Raw genomic sequence first — 24,852 nt, 5'->3', positions numbered from 1 at the left:
GTGTTTAAAATGAGTATGTAGTACAGATTTGAGACTCCCTACAATTTAGGCCTTCATAACTCACCATTAAATACCACGGCTCAGATTCATCACCAGATTAACAAAATTCAAAATGTACTTCAAACATTTGACAGAACAGATAGGAAAGACACTTCAAAAAGGATGGCAGAGGAAACCCAAACTTTTAAGTTTTATTTTTATTTTCTTACAACAAAACAATTCTCCATCTGCATATCAGACACGGAGACACAGAACTGAATAGGTAGCAATTAAAACAAAAAGTGAGCTATAATAAAAGTTTCAAAAGCGACTCTTTTACAAAACCATGTTGTCCACTGCCACTAACCGTAGGATTAGCATAAAACCAATTCTTTCAAAAACGCGCCTTCTCACATTTCAGGTTACTGTTTTAAGCATAATACAAAAAGTAAAAAGGACAACTTAATCGTGAAGACACAGGTACTGATACTCTATAAACCACATCTGGGGCATAAATATCCAAACGTTTAAATGCTTGTTAGCATTTGTCAGATCTACTTAATATATCAAATAGGAGGAGTTTCCACTTTAGGGATCAATTGCATTGTGAAAATGTATTATTTCACAATATTTTGGGCGTATCTCCAGGCGTGTTGCAAGCAGTCATGGTCTAAATACATGTGAACATGGGAATGGTGGACCAATCTTCATCTTACTGGCTACAAGGGAGCACTCAGTTGGCGTGCTGAACGGTGGAGAAGCACAGTTTGAGGGTGTAAGGGTAAGGACCAGCTGTAAAGAAAGAAGAGAATACAAATTAGACGGCAAGAAACATGACCCATGAGATCAATCCATTTCACCTCTGGGACACTCTACCATTAATTGTGTTTACATCTCTGTATAAATGTGCTCTTGTCAAAGTTACTCCAGTAACCGGTTTTGGGGCTGAGACAAGTGTCATAACTATGCAAGTAAACAAACTTTTTCAAAAAGAAAATTCCCCCACACACACGTCACATCTGCTTTTGGTTTATTTGGTCGGTCGGCTTCTCATGCGTCTCGGTGATTTATGTGCGGGATTTTTTTTTGAAAATGGACCTTCGGGGGAAATTAATTTTCTGCAGCACAAAGGAGACAGAGTTGTGTGTTGCTTTCTAATCAAGTAAACAAACCTAAAAAAAGTGAACATGTAATTACTGCAACATTGCTACCAGCTCATCTGCATGCATCATTTACAAACGTGTTGGTAAAGCAATTTCCCATCTTGCTATGGCTTCTTAGGCCGTGTTACAGACAACAGCACTGTCTGTGTGGGGAAATCATCCCATTCATTTGAATTAGACAATTAAGCACGTTTTCACACCTATAGTTTGTTTGCTCTGGTCCGAATCAGCTGATGAGTTTGTAAACTTTGGAGCGATTTCCCCTCGTTTCACACCTGGAAAAAGCGTATGAGTCAAGCCAGGCAGGTAATCACATACAGGAAGACCACAGGGCAGCCGGATATTTCACAAAAACATTCAAAATAAAACACCTAAGTTCATGGTGATTTTGGCTTTCTTCCTCTTAAGAGGACAGGACTGTGGTGTGTCTGATTTGCCCTCTAGTCTCCAATCGTTTCAGATTAATTTAAATACAATGGTTGATGACTGATCATCTAAATCATGTGTATGATGTTTTTTGTTAAAGAGGTAAATTCAAATTATTCTTACTAATAATATGTAGAAAATAAAGATTTTAAGAGCCCTAGTTAAAGGGAAACTAGTTCAGTGTCTTACCCATACCTGCATTTTTCATCTGGTAGTGGTTCATCATGGCCAGGGCCTCCATGGCATCGTTGATGGACTCCCACTCCAGGAGCCCTGAAGCACTGCGGTCGCTGGGAGCCGCACCACCTGGTGGTTACAAGGGTCCAAATTACACATGGCACAGTCCACATACAGAAATATTGCTACATGTGGTGTAAAGTGTATCTCAAGATCCATTTTTGTGAGGTTTTAAATGTTTGTCCACAGCAGCCACATTTGAAGTCATGTTTCTGTACGTGTTTGAATCAAAGCAGCTTACTCTTTCCTGTGAACATTTTGACGTTGACGGGGCTCTTGACACCAATCTCGTCACAAATCTGTAAAGAGCACATTTATTATTTAGGACTGCGCACACACAACACTTCATTTGATTTTATTCTGACAGTCAAAGCTTGTATGGTAGAAAACACAGGCTATATAGTAAGGCCTTGGCTTTAATATGAATGTTCTTTAATCCCCCCCCCCCCCATCCTTTGTGTTAACTATTGTATAACCAGTAAGTCTGAAACCCAAGTATTTTCCAAGACTTTCCAGATTCGTCATACCAAAGAAAAATTCAACAGGATTTCAGATTGTGACCCAAACAGCTAAATGTTCACTATCCATGAAATAAAGATCTTTATAATTGCACCACCGCCTCCTGATGAATACATCAATCATCCTCCGCAAGTCTTTAACACTTGCACTTTTTTTCTTCATGAATACTTTCACACCAACCTGATTGAAAATCTCTGGCGTGACGTCTGGCTGGGCGTTGAAGAAGTGCAACACGTTGCTCGGGTGCTGGATGCGGTTTTTGGCCGCCTGTTCTGGCGACGTGAAGCGGTTGTTCCTGGAGCCGTGGAAGTCTTTGAAACTGGTTGAGCCATCCTCTAGGTCATAGCACTGGCCAGGTACGATGGCTTGCTGCTTGGAAACACTGCATGGAGGGAGGATTACAACTTTTAAAACATTTCACTTAGATGTCAGGAGAGACACCAAGAAAGGCTGGAGCTTTGACTGATGGGGCTGTATAATATTGGAGTTAAATATGTCATGCTAACATTAGGGGGTTTAGTAGTTTTTTTTTACCCTCAATTGTCAAAGAATTGCCAGTACACTAATTATTTCTTACTTCTTTGTTAGAACTGACACCAACAGAACATGTCCATTTGTACGAGGCTTCAGTAGTTTTAATATCCTCGAGGCATCGTACTTCACATCATAGCTTACTTATGTGGACAACAGAAATGTTTTGGGAACTGGACGGGATGAACTCACCACACATTCAGTCTCTGTCCAAAGAGAAAGTTGTTGTTGAGGTGAGTGATGGCGCGGTCCACTGCATAGCAGTCTCCCATTTCCACCATGGCTGCCCCAGGCTTACTCTTCATGAACTTCACCTGTGGAACGGGACAGAAAAAAAAACAAACCTTAAGAGTCATAAATGATTCATTTGGAGACAAACTGTCGGGTTTGAGATGATGGCTTGGGGCAAGAGTGTGTGGTTATATAAAGTAAAATGTCCCAGTTACGTAGCAAAGCTCTGCCCATGTCCCATTGGAAAAAAATATTTTTCTCAGTTGATAGCCCTTGTTTGGGTCTAAATGTTAAATTATTAACTCAGTCTGTTATTTAATGCCTAAGAGTTAATGATAAACTAAAACATTACTATTTCAGGAGCAGCTATCCATAGAAGCACGACAACTGCTGCTCACAGCAATATAAATGAGATTTAAATGAGGGCTTTGACATAAACACCACCCCCCCCCCCCCCCTTTTTTTTTTAAACTCCAAAGTGTCATTTCCTTACTTCCCCTGGTACCAAGACCTAACAAAAACTGATTTGTTTCTTCTGCACAACGCACAGATTTTTATCTCTGTGTACATAGATGAAATTTTGTCTGTCTATAACCTGTAGCCTGTTTTTCCATATAAATGATTGTCTGAAACGTTACTTATAACAACTTGGGCGCAAATCTTAGTGTGGACCGTTTCTCCATCCCCTTCATTGCAAAAACACATCTGTCAGGTACTGACCCGCTCTACATTGCCATAGAGACAAAAGATATTGAAGACACGGTCGGCGTTCATCTTGACAGGTTCCAGTCCGTACAACATGACGACTGGCGACTCAGCGTGGCCACCATACTCGCCGGGAGGAGGGGGAGGAGGTCCGTAGCTTGGCCCGTAGCTTCTCCCGCCGCGCCCTCTCATTGGTGGACCCATGCGGCGACCCTCATAGGGCGGGGATCCGTAGCTCTCGTCATAGCCATGGTAACCACCTCCTGAAGAAGGAAGCAAGCGAGATGACAGAAAATAAACTAATCAAAGGGAGATCAACTGAAGGGAGAACTATTTTTCTAAAAAACACACTGACTGCTTTGAGAAAAATATTTGGTCCCAATTTCATAAATTTGTTGAGTCAGTAAAAAATAAAGGCATCACTTAAGTGCTGACACACCAACCAGACGGCCGACCGTCGGCAGAAAAGGCAGTCCGACTGATCAGTCGGGTCCCCGAGGTCCAAAAAATGCCTCACACACACACACAGAGGAGACGCTGACTTGAGCGTACGCAAAACGTAATACGTCTCCATAGCAGCAGGCGGCGCTTCTCTGTATTGTTTCTATTAACAGTGTACGTTTCCCAGAAAATGAAAACCGGCAGCTGGGTGCGCCCCGACTGAACATGTCGGGTCGGACCAAATGAAGGCCGACGGCTCCTCTGATGAGCGACGGCACGGAACAGACTCGAGTCACCGACCTCGCCAGATGGTCCGACGGCCGATAATTGGCTCTGTGTGTCAGCGCCCTTAGCGGTCAGGTGTGTGGAGGAGCCATTTATAAACTCAGATTAACTAAAATAAATCAACTTTAATATTCCTAACTGTCTACACAGAATGTATTTCAGGTAATAAAGCCCAGTATTTTGTATACACGTTTTCTTGTTCCTCAGGGGAGTGAGAGCCTTACCGTAGTCTGGAGGGTGGTCGCCCAGCAGAGCAGGCTGTCTCTGGCGCTTGTTGGGGTTGGCATTTACATCTTCTATATGAGCAGGAAGAAAAAGTGAGAGGAGAAAAGGTAGAGAGAAAGTGACAGATATGAGCATTTTAGGTATGACATTTTGACTCAGATCGCACACCATTAGGTAGATAAATAGTTTGTCATGGGTAACTTTATCAAGGTCTAGTACATGAGACAGATGCATGCATTTCAAGACAGATTCATCTTGCCTGTAAAGAGTCGTAGCAGCACAGCCATAACCCCTCCCCCCATATTAAATGGGCACCTTAAGACCAAAGACTGTGGTCCAGCTATTGTGAGTTGTGCGGCGGTGGGAGTCACTTAAATGGCCCATTTATGGGACTTGCTGTTACATTATTTAACAGCAAGTTAAATGTTGCTACCAGTAGACTTATATTTCACAATTAGTTTTCTGTCAGATTGTTTACAGATTCGCGCTTCAAGGCGACTTCATTTTACAGCGAAAAAAAATAAGAGATAGAAAAAGTGACTCCTAGGCAGTTAAGTGCTCGTGTTTTGTTATATTTACCCTCACAGTGTTCAAAAACCTTTTGGCTTTTGTCATTTACTGTACGGGACCCTCACAGCGCCTTAAAACCGAATGATAAGCCTGTAATCAGTCAGGTTGTGTTTCTTCAAAAGTTGAGTCGGTCTCAACTTTTCGCTGCATTTTTTTTTTTCCAGGCTCCCCCTGCGGACCCCACCGTCAAAGCCTATATGCACTACCCCTATTCAAGATGAATAGGAAGACCTGCGTTTTCCCTGGACCGTCTGACGACCGCTTGAGTACGTGCACAACAATCAAACCAAGTAGCTGAAATCTGAGTGATTGACCTTGGGCTGTAGTAAAAGTAGTTGAGGGAAATGGGAAGGGAGGCGTGGAGATCTAGTTAAGTTCTACAGCAATAACCCTAAAACACAGACGAATCCACAATGATAAACTTTCAGCATATGAAGTGCAACAGGGGGAAATAGGTGGATGCTGATGATCTAGAGAGTGTAAAGGTTAAGGATATGAGACAAATAAAGTATGGTTACATTAGAACAATGGTTACACAAGAAAAATTTGTACGCTCACACACCTGAATTGCTCCCATTGCCATCTGCATCACCATCTGTACAGATACACAATAATCATTCACAATCAGAATTGGAGCCGGGTTAATCAAAAAGGTACATTTTTTCCCCCCCGGGCAAATGTGAAATCACCCCAGTAAAACCACTTATGACAAAGCTGCCTGTCCTCATTTAGTATTTCAGGGTAACATTGATAGTGGAATGTTGATGGCTTGGTACCAACAGACTCTTAAAGCAATTTGGCAACTAAAATTAAAAGCAGCTTGTAAATTTTATACATATAAAAGATTTAATTCCCAAAGAAACACTGTAGATAAGATTCCTGGGACAAGACAGTGAACAGACATACAGTAGGTTTGAGTTGCATTAGAAACGCAGGCTTCGACAGAAACCCAACCAACACTCTTCCAGAAAGAGAAAGATTAAGCCTGTATGGAGGGGGGGGAAATGGAGTCATGTCAGTCTTGTGTGGCGATGTTGGGTGCTGGGCTTTGGGGTGATGTGGTGCTGTGCAGTTATGTTCCCCGAGGAGGGTCTCGATTTACTTACTGCATGCCTCCACCACTCTCCACTCAATTCATTTCATCCCATACTCTTATCCATTTCCTCTTTTGGGGAAACAACTCTCCACCTCAGGATCGCTTCCTGGTTTTATCAAGTTGAAACGCCCATTGGTGGGTTGGTTGGCCGTTTGGCTGGCGTTTCCGTCCCGTTTGTTGCTTTTTTGGAATAGTCCGCTTAGGACCCACTGGTAGGCCTTGAGGCTGCCATAGAGCACATTTCAGTTGGGAAGCTGGCTCCTCTTAGCCGCAAATTGCCAAACCTGCATCACATGGAAGGCGTTACACAGGTGCTAGAGACTTTAAAATATCAAGAAAGAAAAAAAATCTGCACTCAAAAAAAAAAAAAAAAAAAAAAAAGAAAAAAAAAAAGGGGATAGCAGAGATGCATGTAGTAAGAATATCAGAGGGAGGAAAAGATAGAGATGAGGAGAAAGAGCAAAAGAGAAAGCTGAACTCCATGGGGGAGGAAACACATAAAACCAAAAATGGGCCTGAGTGTGCTTGATGGTGTTGTCAGCAGTGTCTTGTCTTCATCAGTTGTCTTGTGTTGACTCCAATGTGGCTGGCTACAGCTTGATTCGGGGGTGTGAGTCATCTATTGGATCAGTTGGTACGCCGCCAGCGAGTGTCGGAGAGTGTGTTGCTTGAATGTTTTGTTTTCGTGTCAGCAAGCATGACGAGCAACGCAGCCCAAAACAGTACAGGAAGGGCCGAGGCTTGTGAAAATGTGACCTTGGTCGACTGGTCAGTATCAGTATGCATCAGCTGTTGTACTGAGATGTCTGTCACTACCTTCTGTTTGGGTGGATGCTGTGTCTTCTCTGGTATCAGTCTCCGTTTGGTGTTGACAGTGGGGAGGCTGTAGATGCAAGCTTTGGCCTGCTTCAATGTGTCATTCGCTTGTGTCTCAAAATGGGTAACAAAAAGGAGGAAGGGCCCGAGTGTAGCTCAGTGCCCAAAACTCCCCACCCTCTAGACGTGTGCGTTGTCTTCGTGGCTCTTGTGCAGGAATGCGGAGATGAGGAATGGTATATCAGTCCTACATCGTCATGTTGAATGGGTGGTGTCTTGTAGTTTATCCCCTTGTATCTCAGGGGACATTTGGCCCTCTGTATGAAAGTGGTTGTGTCCTCACTGAAGAAGTGGAAACTTGAGGTGGTGGTTGCGGAGTGGGGATGTTGTCAGCATGTATCTGCCTCTCCCCCGTGTGCATGTTGGACTTGCTGAGATCACCGATTTATCAGGAGGAGATAAGAGTTACATGATGCAGCAGAAAGCCTGTTAACTGATGCTGGTCCTTGCCGCTGTTCTCACTTCTCAGACGTACAGCCTTATTTTGAAGTCTGATTTGTCCGAGTTCAACAAACTTGTCTTTTCTCTTAACCTCCGTTTCATATCAAACTCATTTCAGCTCTACGGAGTATAAGTGCTAGACTTTAGTATGTTGTTGGTCTAAATGAGAATTTAACGTAGAAGTTAGAGGACAGTGGAAAAGACCAGGATCAGTCTTGGTGGCAAAAAGAGTTGTTACCATCGATCGCCTTTAAAGTCAAAGTTGAAATACATGTTGCCTGAACTGTTAAATTGGTAATGGTGCTATCATTTTGAACTTTAAGTTGCAATGCAATATTTATAGATGTGTTTTAAGGAAGGCAGGAACAGCAAATGCTGGCTGACTTGGTTGCGTCTTCATGACTGAAATATGTAAACAGGATTCTTAAGAGTTAGTTTATTGTCCCCGTGGGGAGAGAGTTAATGAAAACATCCCATCACTCAGCAGCGTGCCCCTCGAGACAACAGCACTTGTGTCTGCTTCGTGACTGCTTTTGGAACCGACAAACACACTAGAACCTCACGTAACCTCAATTAATCTTGTTTAACCTTCTGCAGAGATTAATGAGATTTGAACGTTGCCTACTACTTTTACAACTGGTTAAAAAGGAAAACATTTTCATACTTAATTTATCAAATCGTCATATCTACAATCATGCTAAAGTTTATCGTTTCCTCCGATCACGCCAGTCAAGGAGTTAAATGAACCCACGTTATTTTCAAAAATCATCTAAGAAAACTTTACTGGGATTATCTGATTAAATAAGAAGTTTTTCTAAAATGAATTTTGTTTTGCAATTTGGCATCGTTCTCTAGCCTGAATGATGAAATAAAAACCATCTACCACTGAACATGAACAATAATGGATAAATTCCTCTTTAAAAAGGATTTAAAAAAACTCATTAGCAATGTCCAACCTTTGATAAGGTAAGGCATCCTTCTGTACTTTACCCGAGTACTAAATGTTTAGTTATTACAGACATCTTATCAGGTGAAGTAAACCACAACAACTACATGCCACAAAGATCAAGAATGCTAGCCTGGAGATAGACAAGAGAATACGGCACATGACTAATTGTACAACTGGAAAAATAGTTGGATAAACGTCAGTGAGTAATATTATCTTTCTATATGCAAATGTGTTCCCGCCATTCCTGCCACACAGCAGAGGTCTTTATATTTAGCTGGAAGTGTGGGTATTCATTTCATATATTTGACCTCGTGCTAAAAATTATTGGTGACAACTGGTTTCAGTTTTTTTTTTTTTTTTTTATGGCTGACTTGTTGCGAGTTATCCAACATGAATATTATTCACATCGTGCCCGATACTCCCAAACTTTTCACACCTGCATATGAACCCTGACCATATTGTGTACTGAGAAGTGTTAAGAGTAAGACCCAAAGCAACACTTCAGTCATAATGCTACACAAATGCTTCGCAATCAAAATGCCAATATATTAGTGCATTGGACATAATTCAAATCTATTCAGTAGCATTATCAATGAAGGCTCATGCTGAAACTCCCCACAGTGGCGGCGAGGATGCTTAACAGTAGTAGGCTTCTTGGCTAAAAAGCTTGTGTGGCCCTCAGCAAATGCGTTTGTGTTTGAGGTTTACCTGGGCCTCCCAGGTTGGGGTTTGTGTAGTCCCAGGTGTCTTGGTCATTCTTGAACACATTCAGGCGAGTGGGCTGAGGAAATACGATATATATATGAATACACAAAAGTTTTAACATCGCTGACTTTCAAGACACAAGCATGTTCACCCTCTAACATAATGTCAGGCTGCACACAGTGCAGATGAAAAAAAACTGCATTGTCATCTACGCAACCAAATTCAGAAGGGGACATTTTGTGTTACAATTTTACTTTTAAAAGATTCTATATGAAAACAGTGTTTGGAAATAAGCTGCAATTGTCACGCCTTTGTAAAACTTGTGTAAATTTAGCCGAGAGTGTAACGAGGCGTTACATCAAGTCCAATTCCTAGCAGAGCGGTTGTTTGGCATTTGTTGACGTTGCTCTGTGCCCACCACACTCATTTTGTCTGAACACTGGCTGTGCTTTGTGTTTTGCAGCAGTACCTTGGCGTACTCGATCTTCAGCGTGCAGCAACCAGAGTAGATGTCTGCGCCGTTGAGCGATGCCTTGGCTCGCTGGGCGCTTTGCACAGAGTCAAATGTAACGACAGAGTTAAGGACAAGACAGTGAAGTACCAGGTTATCTTTGACAGGAGCGAGAACGCAGACTTCCAGAATAAATAAAACCTGGCTGCACACAAGTTATGTTGTTCCTAGTTCCTCTTAAATTTTACAGGGATATGACTTATTATATGGGATATGACTTATTATGCATGTGTATATGCCTTCTGATGATTGACAGACTCATCAGAAGCTACAAGCCAATCACCAATTAAACTTGACTAGCAGGGTTTTATCATCTGTGAAATACACCTACATGTTTTAGAACAGGTTTGTGTGATTGTACCAGGGACAGGCGTTCCTGTACCAACCACTATTCGTGTTAGAACTTGGAGAAAATCCAGCAGTCCATGTTATTTTGCAACGTGGCAAAACTGCCAGTCAACAATCAGATTGTATCCCCTGTCAGATAGCACCCATGGCAAAAGGATATTCAACCATCGCTTGGACGCCGTTCTTCCTGAAGATGACGATTCTCTGGACAGGCCCACAGTTGTTGCAGATGGTGTAGAGGACATCCTGTGAAAACGCACCAGATTTAAAAAAAACACTATACATATACTACACAGAGGCAAATGCTAAATCAAAGTGAGCACAACAGCATATGCAAGTCTGAACTTGTTTTAACATGCAAACTATAACAGCGGTATAAAGAAGGTGTCGACATTTACTTTGCTGTGCAGACATTTGGTTTGCTGAGAATACTTCCAAAGTACAGTCAGGAATTTATATGCATTGCACAATATTATTGTAGTATTTAGTTGCTTTCCCTCCCAGATTTGACAATGATGCGAGATACGTTAGCGTTGTTTCACATCATTGGAAATTAAATCTCTGTGTTTTGGGCTGTTAATCGTACATTATAAGACATCACCTCAGACTGGACATTTTTCACTATGACATTTTATAGACTAAATGCTTAATTGGGAAAATAAATCAGTTGATTAATCAATAATGAAAACAATTGTTTTCAGTCCTTGTTCCATGATGGCAGCCCTGTGTAAGTTTCTTCAAGCGGTAAACAGTCACTATTGTTGTCATGTTATGAAATAGCAGTAGGAGCAGCAGATGAGTACAGTAAGAAATTAAAAAGGCAAAAAATAAAACATTAGCAAGCTGAATTTTGCACACAGACTTCTGTTTACTACTAACAGAGCTGACATTTCAACAGCACCACTGTCAGTTCCTCATGCTGGCCCAAAATGCAGCCCTCACACTGGCACCGCTAGTCTTTGAGAGTTAAAAACCTAACGTCACAAAGGGAGACAAAGCTCCATAACTATGTTAAAGACACATTGGCCAAAATCTTTGCATTTACCGAGGTGATGGGGTAGATTGGGTTCATGATGGTGAGCAGAAGAACATTGTTAACACTTCGAGAGTCATCGGAGTCTCCCGGCCTCGAGATCTTCTGGCTGGTGGAGTAGTTGATAAAGGCTGGGTGGCCGGCGATGTAAACTTGGTTGTCTGCAGCATAGGTTACGGCTGTGGATGCCCCGTTCATGTCTTCGTACTCCACCAGTGCCTGGCGCTTCTTGGGCATCACTACCACATAGCTATAAACAAAAGCAACAAAATGGGGTTAGATACAAAGGCAGATTCTGTGAACTCAACTGGGTCACATTGGCAGCTAGTTCCAGGTCAAAACTTTTACTTGAAACTTCATATCTTACAGGTTAAACCGTGAACCCGCCTTTGTGCCGTGTTAAAATCTAGGTAATGACCAACAAGCTGTGGAAAGGTTGCATTTCTTTTACACTTCTTTTCCACACAAATTAAGCCATTCCATTCCTCTACCTGATTGCTCCAAATTCTTGCAAGGCCTCCACAAGATCAGCCTCCGTAACACCGTCCACCAGACCCCGGACATGCACCACGACAGACGGAAGGGTCTTGTGCGGATCTTCATATCCCTGCATTAAAGAAAACAGAAAATTAGCAAAACATGATCATCATGATTATTTAGAGCTGGGCGGTATGGAGAAAATCAAATATCTCGATATTGTAGAGCTGACAATTGGTGCTTAAAAAAAAAAAAAAAAAGTCACACAATTACATTTTTGATAATCAGTAATGTTAGATATAATGACCAAGCGGGTAAAGGCAAATAAATCCTCTAGAACAGTCTGATAAGTTTAGAAATGATATCACTTTACTGTAATGCAGCCTTTAAAAATCAGGAAAAGGCAACCCTAGTGTCCTATCACGATGTCCAAAATGTAAGACTATATATAGTCTCATATCGATATAATGCTCAGCCTTACTCGTCTTATCTAAAGTGCACACATGTGTGGGAGTTTTCTCTGCTGCGATCTTGTTGACTGTCTTTTGCCATTTAAAGAAACTGCAGGATTCAGTGTTTGTCTGAGCAGTAGTAGTTATAATTGACACATCCTTAAACATCTACAGTGGTAAAATGCAAAATACAGGGCTGAGTATGGGTACCAGATACCTTTTAGTGGTATCAAATGAAGTGGTCTACTACGATACTCAGCTCTAATACACATGGACAGCGACAAACAAACACTGACAGGGAACATATTACTGCACAATGAGTACTTACTTTTGAAACTACAAGTACATTTACAGTATTTCCCTAGGTTTGTGGAAGACTCAGGTGCGGGTATTTGGCGAGAGGGTTTACAAGTGCAATTTCACATCATTTTGGACCGTTATTAGTAACACATGCTAGAGCGTAATTTCCACTGGGGACACCCCCCCTGCACTTTTCTAACTCCAGTTTATGCCCCCCCTTTCAAATTCGTTTGATATTTTATTTATAAGTCTTGGTGATCGGCAATAAAGAAAGTAATACATTTTTCTTGTACAGTTTAGTACCGTTCTTTTTTTCTGGATTTTGGATCACCATAGTCCCTAAACTTATGTAGAAAATGCAGTAAATGGGATTCAAATAGAAAAAAATTTTTTTCCTGGCAGACGACCCCCCCCCACACACTTCTCAAACCAAAGTTACACCTTTGAACATATGTGTCTAAAATGTTGGAAAAGCTAGAACAGAGAATAAATAAAACTCAAAAAAGCTTAAAGACAAAACTTGCTGAAGAAGTTACAGGAGTCACTTGAGAAAAATAATTACGTTGGTTTTAACACTCATATTGATTTTTACGTTTGGCTGGTGCCCAAAATGTCTTGGGTGCTGCACCTAAACCTGTTAAAAAGGTACGGAAAACACTGATTTAGCTGATAAGTGTTACATAATTTTACTTAAGGTTTTGAATGCAGAACTTGTAGTGGCGTATTTTTACTGCCTCTACATGAACGCAACATATCCTTTGCTCGGGTAACTTTCAGAAACAGATATGAGAGCCAGTAGATGCTGTTGCTCAGTCTTTGTTCTGTATTCGTCTCAAACAAACATACCTTTAAAAATTACCTCAGGTTGCATATGCAGGGTATTCGCTACCATTACAAGACTTTGTTGCAGCACCTAAGCAGTTTTGGGGATCATCTAACCCAAATTAATGTAAAATCAAAGCATCAAAACGACTCTTCTCCGGTCTAATGGTTGTAACGTTAGTTTTATTCTGCGCTAGCTTTCTAAATGATGTGATATTGCATTATTTTTTAATTGAAAAACGTAACATTTTCATGAGCACCTAAGTCTTCCACAAACCTAGGGAAAACCCAGACAGGGGTGAAAGGGGTAGTTCATTGCCCGTGTGTCATGTTATTGTTTAATACAAAAAAAAGAACTATTGATTTGATTACACCTGCATGTGCAACAACACTAAAATGTTGCTGCACATGAAATAGCGGCTGCTCTGATGCTGCCCAGTCGGATTACCAGTGTGTAGCTAACGCGGCTAACGTTAGCACAATGCTAACCGGTAACGCTCCAAGAACAAAGCCAGGCTCAGGCGAGGCCCGCCGACCTCAAACGGTCCCAACCAGACGGCACAGGTATATGTACGATTTATGTTTCGGGATGTGTCCTTGAGAGCCCCACGAGTATTATACACGCGATAAAGCTAATAAAAATAAGAATTATGCATCAACACTTAACACAAATATAGATTGAGCAACCTGTGACGCGTCGTGACATTTTTTTTTCCAAACGCGCATTTGAATGAATCAAATCCAACCGCGAACACTGTAACCGAGCTGAGCGTGTTCGTTATGCAAGTTAAACTAATCTCCCACTGCGAGCAAACAGTCACAACTCACCGTGGCCATTCCGTCGGTTTTCTGTCGTTTCGTTGCCCTACCGTCTTCGCTGTAGTAACGGCTCGCTGCAGTAGCCATGTTGTCCCGGTTAAAAAGGATGGTGGTAGTGACGATGAACTGAAATGGACGGAAAAGTCAAGAAAAACGAGGCTCGTGTATTCACGCCCAGTACAGCAGCACCGCGGGCTGTGATAGGCTCAGGCGGCTGTCAATCTATCTGACTTCAGTAACAACCAATAGGGGAGCAGTAAGCGTTAACACGATTGAACTCAAGTAGTTGTCTCACAAAGCATGTTTTATACAGTCTATGAATGTATCTGAAGCCACCGGTTTATTCTGATAAATTACTCGGTATATTAATTCCTCGTTAGGGGCCCATCGGTCCCTGGCACTGAAAGTGCGAGTAGCCTATTGTTTTTGTAAGGATTATTATTATTAGTATTATTTTCTGCTGCGCAATCGCATTTTGAGGGGCTTAAGGATACTCGAAAACTCAACAACATTAGCACACATGTCAGACCTGGCTAAAACTGCAAAGTTCTGCGGTGACTGGGCTCGGGCGTGGCCATCGGGCTCCATAGTGCCTCCCAATGCACCCCATGTTTCAGATAATTGATTGATTGATTGATTTTATTTGACCACTTAAATATAAAAATATGAAACAGTACATGTGTCATACATTAAAAATACATAAATAGTCAGGGATGACACAATAAAGCCCAAAGACTTATTTCATTTGTGGTCCCTATAAGGGAAGGGGGAGAGGACATTCATTCATCATACATTAAACAAATTCATCCACATTACACAGAAAAATGAATGTTCCTTTGATCTTAACGAAAGTTTAGTTGGGGGATTATACTCATTTTGGAATATCATTTTTTTTCTTTTTTTTCCGCCCAACAGGAATTCTCAGCCATCTTGGATTTTGTGCGTTAATTTTCATTTTACGAACACGTTTGAGACTTTAGCATGCACGAAAACTCTCAACATTTTACAGCCATGTTCAAAATAGTAAATACTTCGATTTAACATCTCATTTGGGCTTGGGCATGGCATGGTGGCCCGCATTTTTGATGCCCTTAATATCCTCGAAAACAAAATTTGGCAAACAAATCAAAACTTTTAAGCATTGTGAGATTATACCGCGGATTTGGTTCATGCGAATTTAGCGGGTTCTATAGCGGCCCTAATGCGTGGAAGGCCTTATTTGGACATTTGCTGCAATATTTGACAAAGGGGTTTTGACTTTTATATACAGTCTATGGTTTTTGACTATTATTTTGAACTCCTCCGAGGGGGGTTTATTGGATTTGTCTCATGTTTGGTTGGTATGCTGCGTTCTATTTACCTCGGAAGCCGGAACTGGGAATGACGTCATACCCGAGTTGAATGCGTTCTATTGAAGTTGAAAATGCATAATCTGTGCAGCCAGCGCAATGTATTAGCAAATTCCGGTCAATGATGTGATCAGGGTCAAAGAAAGTTGACATTATTACAGAGTATCAAGAGAAAACAACTACAATTATTATCGCTAGAGATTTGTATGCGACATAAAGCCTCATAGCACTTCATCATCTTTCTGTCGCTAGGTTCTGTGTAAGGGACCGTCGACAAATTACAGTTTTGGTAGATCGCCAATGACTGTAGGGATGCAAAACGTTGGATATTTCTTGAAAAAATATTCACTAATAATTTGTTTTCATGATGACTGCATTACTTCCCAATACGTACAATTCAGTTATTATTTCTGGAAAATATGAAATAAAAATCTCATTCTCTCATTGTGAGGCTACTTCCCAATCACTCACTGCTACTACAGGTCACGGTTACCTGAAAAGACAATTTATATGAGTAGGAAATTCATGAATATTAACTGAGATACCCCATTATGTTGTGAGCAGTAGTCCTACGTGTGCTGTTGGCAAAATTGTGTCTAATCTGTCTGTGTCCATGTTTGACCTGGGCTGGCACATGTTCACGTTAAAAAGCGTGTGCGTGCACGAGCATTACGGTCACCTGCAAAGTGTCCTGGTTTTAGTTCCGGGAAATCTGGTCACCCTCGGTATAATTCTCACGCTGATGTGACCTTAAATTGCGAATAAATTTCCGATTGCTCGAACGATGATGTCATAGGTTTTTAGTTGTGGGACTTTTTGAAACACCTCCGAGGATTCAACAGATCCTTCCCATATTGGGTCAGCAGAATGTCAAGACATTCACGATGCCAAATTGCAAAGCTTTTGTGTTTTCGTAAAACAGCGTGTGTGCATGGTGTGACGGCCATTTTGTCCATTTCCCCGTAACATATGAAGCTGTTGTAACCGGTGGTAACTTTACGTTGTCCAATCTGCCTGAAACTTCACATGCATGATAGGAGTCCAGACCTGGAGACATCTATACGCCCATATTGAGTCATTGTCATAGCGCCACCTACTGACAACAGGAAGGCAGGCTTATGTGACAAACCATCCGATCATCATCCGATTTACATGACATTTTCGTGGTCTACACGTTATATACAGCAACTAGCCATATAATTAGTGTTCTCTAGCGCTACATAGTGGACAGAGGAAGTGTTACAGGCAACCCACCAGCACCAGAAGGGTGAGAGCCCGTTCACTGTGCTTGCAGCTTTAATTTAATTAATTTTTTTTTTTTTGGTCCAGCTTTGTTGTCCCAATTTTAGCCGAATGTTTATTTCTGTGCATGTACATTGACAGCAACGATGAACCAAATTCCTTGTATGTGTACACATTCTACATACAAATATCTGAAGTTTGTGATGGCATTATGCCTGTAGTTTGAAAGACGTTTTCTTTTTATATAATTGCACAAAAGTACAGTAACTGCCATATGTATCTAGTACACTACTAATGAAACATATGTAATGAAAACTGCGGATATCTTGACATCTTTTGAAGTACCATAGCAAAATAAACAGGTGAAATAAAATAAGACCACTGAGGTATGTTGAAGAGGTTTATTCAAAACTGAAACTGCCACTGTCTTACAGTATAAGCCAGGAACAGAACAAAACTGTTAAAGCAGCCCTTACATAAATCAAACTTCAGCACTGTATATATTTTAAAATTAAAAGTCACAAACAAAATCGGAGATTCAACACATGGGGAAAATCCATTCAGCACACAGTATTGCTGATCAGGTTCATAAAATGGGGCAGTGCAGCACAGAAACAACAGGAATGTGACTACATATTCAAAAGGCATGCGGGCCAGCAACTACCTCCTTACACCATCATGAGTGGAAACGTTAAACAGCATTTTAACCTAAAAAAAAAAAATATATCTAATTTGGAGAGCAATACAAAAAAATAATTATTGGGAAAATATTTTGATGGTTTAGAAATTTTAGGGAATAAAAGCAGTTTTCAATGCAATGTCTTCACTCTCAAACGCTGCATCAACTGGGCTATCTTCCACAGAAAGTGTACTGTACGAGCTACTCATATCATTGCTAAAAGCCAACGGCAACATTCAGTACCACCTTAACACAGGTGTTGCTTCTTACACTGGCTACAGCACGCGACTTCAGAGAAGAAAGAGGACCTATGCAGCAGCAGTACACTTTCTATCAAATGGAAACTTTTGTCTGCTAAACTGACTAAATCTTCAACAATCTGAGGCTGCACGAAGACTACATTCCTGGGGAGAAAAATAATCTTAAAAAAGACTGGGACTAAACAGACAAGTACAAAAAAACAGCTGCTGTAGGGCTGTGAAAGCAGACGGGATGCAGAGCAGAGGGTCTGTCTGTTAAGGAACTAATAAGTCTTCTTCACTCAGTCGTCTGCGGGCGTAGGGCTTCGGTGTGGACTTGCTGTACGGGAACGACTGAAACAGAAACAAAGAGGAGTTAGCTCGCCACAGGGGAGGATGGAAGAATGATCAGACACAAAATCCCACATTACTCAACATCTTAACACGGTGTACATCTTTTGAGAATGTCCATGACTGGATAGGCGCGGATACTTGTTAACTATCTCAATACCTCTTTGACCTTTTCAGACCAGATGATTTTTTTCCTTTTAGTGTTTAATATGTCTAAGGCAACTTAATATTTGTATTTCAAAGAAATACTTGTCATGTCAAAAGCTAAAAACACAATTGAACACCCCCCCCAGGGCAAAAAACACCCATTTAAAATCCTGACGGTTCCTTGACAGTCTCCTCACTTGCGACTACAACAGATTTATAGATTCTGCTCCGAGGAGCGCCCGTGTGCTTCCCGACCACAATCTGGAAGCTGAAGCAGGAACGCTTAGCAACAGGTTTACGAGGCGAGTGGTAGAGCCACTTGAATTTTGAACACTAACTGAGGGAGATCAGTAAGATTCATATTTATTTTTCATATATTAATGTTCACACCTGGCAAGTTATTCTATATTCAGATTTTAAGTTTAGTCATGATGGTTATATTACAAGGTTTAAAGTTACAAGTCATAATATTCTACCGTGATCATCAATTTATCTCGTTTCCCTCACAACACGTAGGTCTGGCCTACATGAAAGCACAGTTTATGTTGACTGTATCCAAGGTTGTGTTGGTCATACTATAGAATGATTTATAACTTGTGTATAGGTCATACAGAAGATAACTTTTTTAATCACATACTGAATCACAATTTATTTACATTATTTCCCCATATCGTTCAGCCCTAATAGAAACTGTTCTATACCATGACCAGAGAAGGAACTGCACATCTGAAAGCCACCACTATTATTGTACTGTACTAAAATAAATACTAAAATGATAAAGCTGCTTAAAAACGGTAATGTTGCAACATCTACGGCACAAGAAGAAAAACATATCTGACAAACCCTCCTCAGAAATCAACCCATTAAGATTCACCTTGCCTTCCTCTCTTGCACTCACTCAATCATCCACGCGCACTCGCATGCAAACACACATTTGTACTCTGAGCATGCTTGTTAAAGCCTCAACTTTAGCTCTATAATCACCAGTTTTCCAGACTACATCAGACCTGTGCATTTTCTTTCACCATGAACATGAGCTTGTCAGGGGGTTTGATTTTTGGTTACCTTTGGAGACAGTGGCAGAAACAACAAGTACAGAGAAGCGAAGGATGAAAGGACTGTAGGACGGATGACTACAACTCGGAGAGACACTGCGCTGGGAGGCTCTTGAAGACTGATCTCTCGTCAGCTCTCTTTCAGAAGCTAAGACAGAGGCCGAAGAACTCTGGTAGGTAGGGGGGTCTGGTAGGTAGGTAATGGACTTAAAAAGGTAGCGGTCGAACTCTGATCTGTGTGGGTCAGCCCTCTGGTACATCTGAAGGCTGGCTGGCTGGGTGACTCTAGTAGAACTCTAGTAGAACAACTGTATGTGTGCACGGGCTGATCTCGTCTTAGCGTGTGCGTCGGTTGAACAGACGGTCACCCATTCACTGTGGGGAGGGTTCGGTCGGTAGGTCGACCTCTTTCTCGCTGTCTAACACCAGATGCAGACGAAGGCTGATCTCAGGTCAGCGCTTAGTCACCCTCCCGCAGGACGTACACACCGCCAGCTGGCAGACCCTGGGCCTGGGATCAGCTGTGGTGTCAGTGCGGTGCTCAGCTCCCACCACACGCTTTAAAGAAAATATGAAAAATAAACAAAACTGTGCTGCAAAGATGCTTAACTTAAGTCACACCAATGGTGTCGTTTTGTCTGATATTAGCTAATATTTTTCTGGAGAGTTCTCTTGCTGTAGCCAAATTCAGGATAGGGATTTTTTTTTTTTTTAACAGTTACAATACTACCTCTGACCATCTTTACTTTGCACTTGTCAAATCCAATAAATACAATTTTTTCTGTAGAATCGAGCTACATCTAGGGTGGGTGAGGTTAAAGAAAAAGTACAGAGGATATGGGTGCATCTCACTGGTTTTAACGTTTAGAGTCTGAAAAGTTTACATGCTATCTTTCGTGTGCTCTATTTTCAAGATCAAGTGAGACTGATTAAGAGCTACACTGAGATTAAACAGTGCACAGCTATCAAGAGTTGGAAAAGAGCACAAGAGAGAGGTCTAATCTTTCATCTAAGTATACTTCTCTACACCAGACAGAGCGCCCAAGTCACTGTCCTCTACCCCACTCCACTGCTGGCCAACAGCAGAGGCAGAAGATGCAGATCTCTCTGTGTCGAGAAGGTGGATGGGTCTTGGCGGTCGTCCATCTCACCGTCAAGTGGGGGTTGTTTGGAGGCAGCATGACGCTCCGGCGTAGGAGGGTCTATTTAATAGTCATTCCCTGCCTAGGATGGAGCACCTAGTTCTAGCTAACGTGAAGAACATTGACTGTCTTGGAACGCAAGATAGTTGTGGTCTCAACTGCGATATCAAATCAATTATTGTTAATATAGACCTCACTGGCACTTCTTCCTACTGAGGCGTTAAGTCTAAAATGTCTTGGTAAAACACTGACAACTGGCAGGACTAAACATGTATTCAACAGCCTACACCCTGTTTCAGTGAAGGAGAGACATCTAGACTGAGGGTTTACCTGTTCCTCTTGTGATTGGCTGCTGGAGATCGCGAGCGAGATCGGGAGGGAGAGCGTCGTCTGGGCGCAGAGCCGGACCGAGATCTGGAACGACTGGAGAAGAGAGAGAAAAAGAAAAAAAACATTTACATGCTCCACTATCAAATTCTCAAGCTGGAATTATGCTTCTGCAGAGATGCATACAAACATCTTTGCAAACCCAAGCAGAGAAGGGTGTTCTGGGTAGGGTTGCAGACGCTCGCAGATTTTCTGATCTATTCTGTATTTTCTTGACTTTTACTAAACTTGGCTTTTTGTAAAGTGGTGCTGACACCACGAGGACTGACTAAATAAATGAAAATGCAAGTCAACACACCAGCAGCAATCATGTGTGTGTAAATATCACAAAGCAAAAATATTGGACTTGGTATGTCTTACTCCACAATCATGTCACCAGGACGGAAGGTTTGTGTTGCCAACAATAGTGGGTTTTAGAGACAAGCTGTGTAATTATGGTGTGAAAGCCTGCAGCTTACACAACCTACCTTCTCACTGGAGTCCTGGACTTGGAACGGGCTGGAGAGCCAGACCTAATGTTACAGGAAGCAAAGTGGATTTAATTACAGCTATGGTGGGACCCATTGCAACACTTAAAGCGTTAACCAGTGTGGAGGCTGAACAAAATGCACACACTGCACATGTACATAATTGATCCCTGAGGGATGTCTACTCATCTGTTCTGCCTCGGTCACATTCTGCTGCAGAACTGGGTTAACACAACACTGATGAGGAGCGGCTACATTCGTTTCATGTGTTGCTAATGATGCAAAAAGCACAGAAATTAAGGAACCAGCTGTATTCTTACCTGCTCCTGCGTCTAGAATAGGATGGAGATCGACGACGGCTCCTGAGGAAGTACAACATAAGTCACAAAAAGGATGGACAACAGGTTCATCTGTTAGCCTGGCTGGCATTAATCAACACAACAGAGTGCAACTCTTTATTATTCAAGATAAAAACAACTGTGCGTGTTAATATAAACTTGTGATGATAGTGTGCAAACTCTTATTTGCAAAGTGAATTATGAATTTAGCTATTAATCTGTGTTAATCTGATCGGTGTGATTTGCTGAGGTTGGATCAGCTGTAGCTCACACCAGTACATTCAGGCTCCAGTGCATTTGGTTTGATGTGCAAAGCAACAAAAATTAGAACCAAAAGCCGCTGGGTCTGCTTTTTGGTGTTGACGTACCGGCTGTGGCTACGGCTACGGCTGTGGGAGCGAGAGCGATAACGGCGCCCGCGGGACCTGGATCTAGACCTGGAGTGGGATCGAGACCTGAAAGGGAAACAAGTCTATCAACTTCTGTCCTTGATGGAACAAGATGGCAAATACGGTTTGAAGCAGAGCAAGAAATGATGAGCTGCACGAGTGTCAATGTGCATCAGCCATGTCCACATGCAAAACAGACTGTATTCCTTCACCTGCTGCGACGGCCTCCTCGCTTGCTAAAGCGGTAGCAGTCATAGGCATAGTGGCCCCGGTCCCCACACTGGTAACACCGATCATTGGGGTCAAACTGGCGTCGGCTGGGGCGCCCACGGCCCTTCCTGGAGAGGCCCGTTGACAGCTCCACACGAACACGGGAACCACAAAGGACCCTGAGGAGAAGAGAGGCCAAAGACGGTTTTAATTCCTGAAATTGTTCTTCATGCTGGCTGCGAGGATTAAAAACCTAGATTAGATTACACGTTTGTCTTCAGGAGTCCTCAATATTTGACAATACAAGGCAACACGCAGGATTTAAGGGCTAAACACTGTTGTATTTGGGATTTGTAAATTACACAGTAGAGGCTCATTTTTGTTTAAGCTTTTCATCTTCTGCGCTTCACCTTTTTAAAATCGAGAACAAAACAGCACTACTGAAATATAAAAGTTTTATACAACATGTATAATAATATATTTATAATATAAAAACGACTACTTACTTTCCATCCATGCCTTTCACAGCATCTTCTGCATCTCTGGCATCCTCAAACTCCACAAAGGCAAACCCAGGTGGGTTTCGGGCCACCCAGACAGTTCTCAGTGGGCCATAATAACTGAATGCTCGCTCCAGCTCCCCCTTGGCAGCACCATTGCCCAAGTCACCCACGTACACTTTACAGTCGGTTGCCCGAGACGAACTACGGGAGGATGAATAGTGTGACATCTCTCCTTGCCTGTGGGGAAAAGGAGAACATGTGCATAAATTAAAGTTAAGCCTGTTAATCACTGAGACAATTGACAAAAACTTGATTGAAAATTACTCTCTACTTTCATAATCATTATTTGAGTTCCGAAAAACTAGATTGTACACTTATCGCCATTTTCTGACATTTTATAGAATAAATGATTAATTCAGTATATGACAAAATAATCTGTTCAATGAATTAGGAAAATAGAGTTGCAGAGAATGCAGGACTTTTAGTTATAGTTGAGTATTTTCAAAGTGTTGTATTAGCAGTGGTGGAAGGTTACTAAGTACATTTACTCTAAGTACTGTACTACAAAAAGAGTCTTTTCATGCTACTTTCTACGCCACTATATTTCAGGGGGAATTTTACTCCACTACATTAATCTGCTTTAGTTACTTTTCAAATTAAGATTTTTTTTACAAAACACACAGTTTTTAAAATACAATGTTGAAAACCCAGCAATATATATAGTCCAGTTGAAATGATTGTTTTGATCACTTCCAATTTCGAAAAAGTGAGGATTTTTCTGCATAGAGTATTTTAACTTTTGTAACATTTTCAATGCAGGACTTTTACTGGTAACAGCATATTTTTTACAGCGTAGTATTAGCACTTTTACCTAAGAAAAGGATGTGAATATTTCTTCTACCACTGGGTATTAGTGCTTAAGTGAAGGATTTCCTACTTCTTCCACCACTACACCTGTGGAAGAGGGGTTTGAAAACATCTCGTTTGGTAGCTCAGCAGGTGCAACAGCGCCACACTAGTCGTCAACGTTACCGCCTGTTAGCGCGCCAAACACTGCCTCCTGAAATAATTTCAAACCAAGATTAATCACGTCCTGTTCGCTGTGTTCAAGACACAAATCAACTGTGGCAACTTCATTCACAGTGATGAAGGATTATTTGAATAACCGTCGTCATGAACTGATAAATACAGAGCAGTTGTGTTAATATTAAGCGGGCACGTTTCATTGAGGCACATTATAAGTCCATTTCATCTGTATTACTATTATTATTATTGTATCGGATACCAGCTGTGGACACAATTTTGTACGCTTGAATTAAAACATATGCGCGGATCAGTTTAAGAAACGTTAGCTTAACGTTACCTAACGTAACAGTCAAGACGGCCATGGAGCCATTTCTAGCCCAATAACAGCTCAATGAATAACAATGTAATGTAGATAGACCTTTTCATAGATAACTATTCCAATCCAACACACAACATATGGTTTGTGTGTGTGTAGTATGTAAGTGGTTATACCCAGGAATTAACGTCAGCCGAAGGCCTTGCTCTCCGCCTGCTCATAAACAATGGCGACTGCCGAAGCGTTAGCTAACGTTACCTTGTTCCGCTGTTCCGGTGATTTCTGATTCAGCTACACGCAGAGATGAAATTCAACCGCCTCAAACAGAAGCCCGAGGTGGCGTTGAACGAATTAACGACAATTTTTTGCTGAATGAACTAGCTAAATAGCCACTCATGGACATTAACAAGTCTTCCACATGTCTGTCACACAGATTGACCAGCTAACCACCACCAGAATTTCCTGGACAGACTACAACCCCACAATCTAAAGGCGTCACATCCGCATCTGCGCACTTTGACTCAAAAGACGCACTTCCGGTGAATACTTAAAACCATTCACCAAACTGATATAATCATAACATTAATTAACAGAAATTAGCCACCTAAGGCTAAAGAAGTTCATATTAAAATGATGAACAAGATTCAGAAACACCTTTTTCGCTTGTTGAGTAGATTAGGACCTTTTGGGACGCCTTTCAAAAGATAATGATCAAAGTACTCCGATTCGAACATATGAAAACATACAGTATGGTCTGCAACTGGAGGACAAGAAAACACAGTTTGGGGGAAATTATTTAATTATTTTTGCAAAAGATTTCATACATGATTCCTATAAAAATAAGTCAAATTTGAAAAGTCCTATATCCATT

At 41.5% G+C, this 24,852-nt stretch overlaps 2 protein-coding genes across 6 annotated transcripts; both read right to left on the bottom strand.

The window, feature by feature from the left end:
- Positions 1-179: 179 nt before the first annotated feature.
- Positions 180-14,268, bottom strand: LOC144515864 (heterogeneous nuclear ribonucleoprotein L-like). 4 transcript variants are annotated; one of them, XM_078247035.1, is made up of 15 exons: positions 14,151-14,268; positions 11,763-11,878; positions 11,284-11,521; positions 10,399-10,484; positions 9,849-9,945; positions 9,383-9,455; positions 5,875-5,907; positions 4,742-4,813; positions 3,807-4,054; positions 3,048-3,169; positions 2,505-2,706; positions 2,047-2,104; positions 1,758-1,874; positions 1,343-1,417; positions 180-771 (listed from the first exon to the last, which is right to left on the bottom strand). In XM_078247035.1, the coding sequence occupies exons 1-15, from the start codon at positions 14,226-14,228 to the stop codon at positions 713-715; spliced, it is 1,674 nt and encodes a 557-aa protein (XP_078103161.1). In that variant the 5' UTR covers positions 14,229-14,268; the 3' UTR covers positions 180-712. The 4 variants fall into 4 exon arrangements, with proteins under 4 accessions (XP_078103161.1, XP_078103162.1, XP_078103164.1 ...); XM_078247036.1 differs by having other exon boundaries at positions 1,764-1,874; XM_078247038.1 differs by lacking the exon at positions 1,343-1,417.
- Positions 14,269-17,119: 2,851 nt separating this feature from the next.
- On the bottom strand, positions 17,120-24,476 carry srsf7a (serine and arginine rich splicing factor 7a). 2 transcript variants are annotated; one of them, XR_013501779.1, is made up of 9 exons: positions 24,240-24,476; positions 22,643-22,876; positions 22,139-22,315; positions 21,906-21,992; positions 21,520-21,561; positions 21,200-21,244; positions 20,676-20,768; positions 19,214-19,761; positions 17,120-18,004 (listed from the first exon to the last, which is right to left on the bottom strand). XR_013501779.1 is itself a non-coding variant. In XM_078247034.1 (8 exons), exons 2-8 carry the CDS (start codon positions 22,864-22,866, stop codon positions 17,953-17,955), a joined length of 720 nt encoding a protein of 239 aa, XP_078103160.1. In that variant the 5' UTR covers positions 22,867-22,876; positions 24,240-24,475; the 3' UTR covers positions 17,120-17,952. The 2 variants fall into 2 exon arrangements, 1 of the variants encoding a protein (XP_078103160.1); XM_078247034.1 differs by lacking the exon at positions 19,214-19,761 and having other exon boundaries at positions 24,240-24,475.
- Positions 24,477-24,852: the final 376 nt, after the last annotated feature.

Source organism: Sander vitreus, chromosome 3 (genome assembly GCF_031162955.1).
Source record: "Sander vitreus isolate 19-12246 chromosome 3, sanVit1, whole genome shotgun sequence".
In the NCBI taxonomy this organism is placed as follows: Eukaryota; Metazoa; Chordata; class Actinopteri; order Perciformes; family Percidae; genus Sander; species Sander vitreus.
This window is presented reverse-complemented; position numbering and strand designations above follow the sequence as displayed.

Coding starts and splice junctions, on each gene's coding strand:
- LOC144515864 (XM_078247035.1), bottom strand. CDS start 14,228: ATGGCTACTGCAGCGAGCCGTTACTACAGCGAAGACGGTAGGGCAACG. Junction 11,522..11,762: donor CAAGAATTTGGAGCAATCAG/GTAGAGGAATGG, acceptor TTTTGTTTATAG/CTATGTGGTAGTGATGCCCA. Junction 2,707..3,047: donor GGACAGAGACTGAATGTGTG/GTGAGTTCATCC, acceptor CCCTCCATGCAG/TGTTTCCAAGCAGCAAGCCA.
- srsf7a (XM_078247034.1), bottom strand. CDS start 22,866: ATGTCACACTATTCATCCTCCCGTAGTTCGTCTCGGGCAACCGACTGT. Junction 21,993..22,138: donor CGAGGAGGCCGTCGCAGCAG/GTGAAGGAATAC, acceptor TTTCCCTTTCAG/GTCTCGATCCCACTCCAGGT. Junction 21,562..21,905: donor CGTAGCCGTAGCCACAGCCG/GTACGTCAACAC, acceptor GTACTTCCTCAG/GAGCCGTCGTCGATCTCCAT.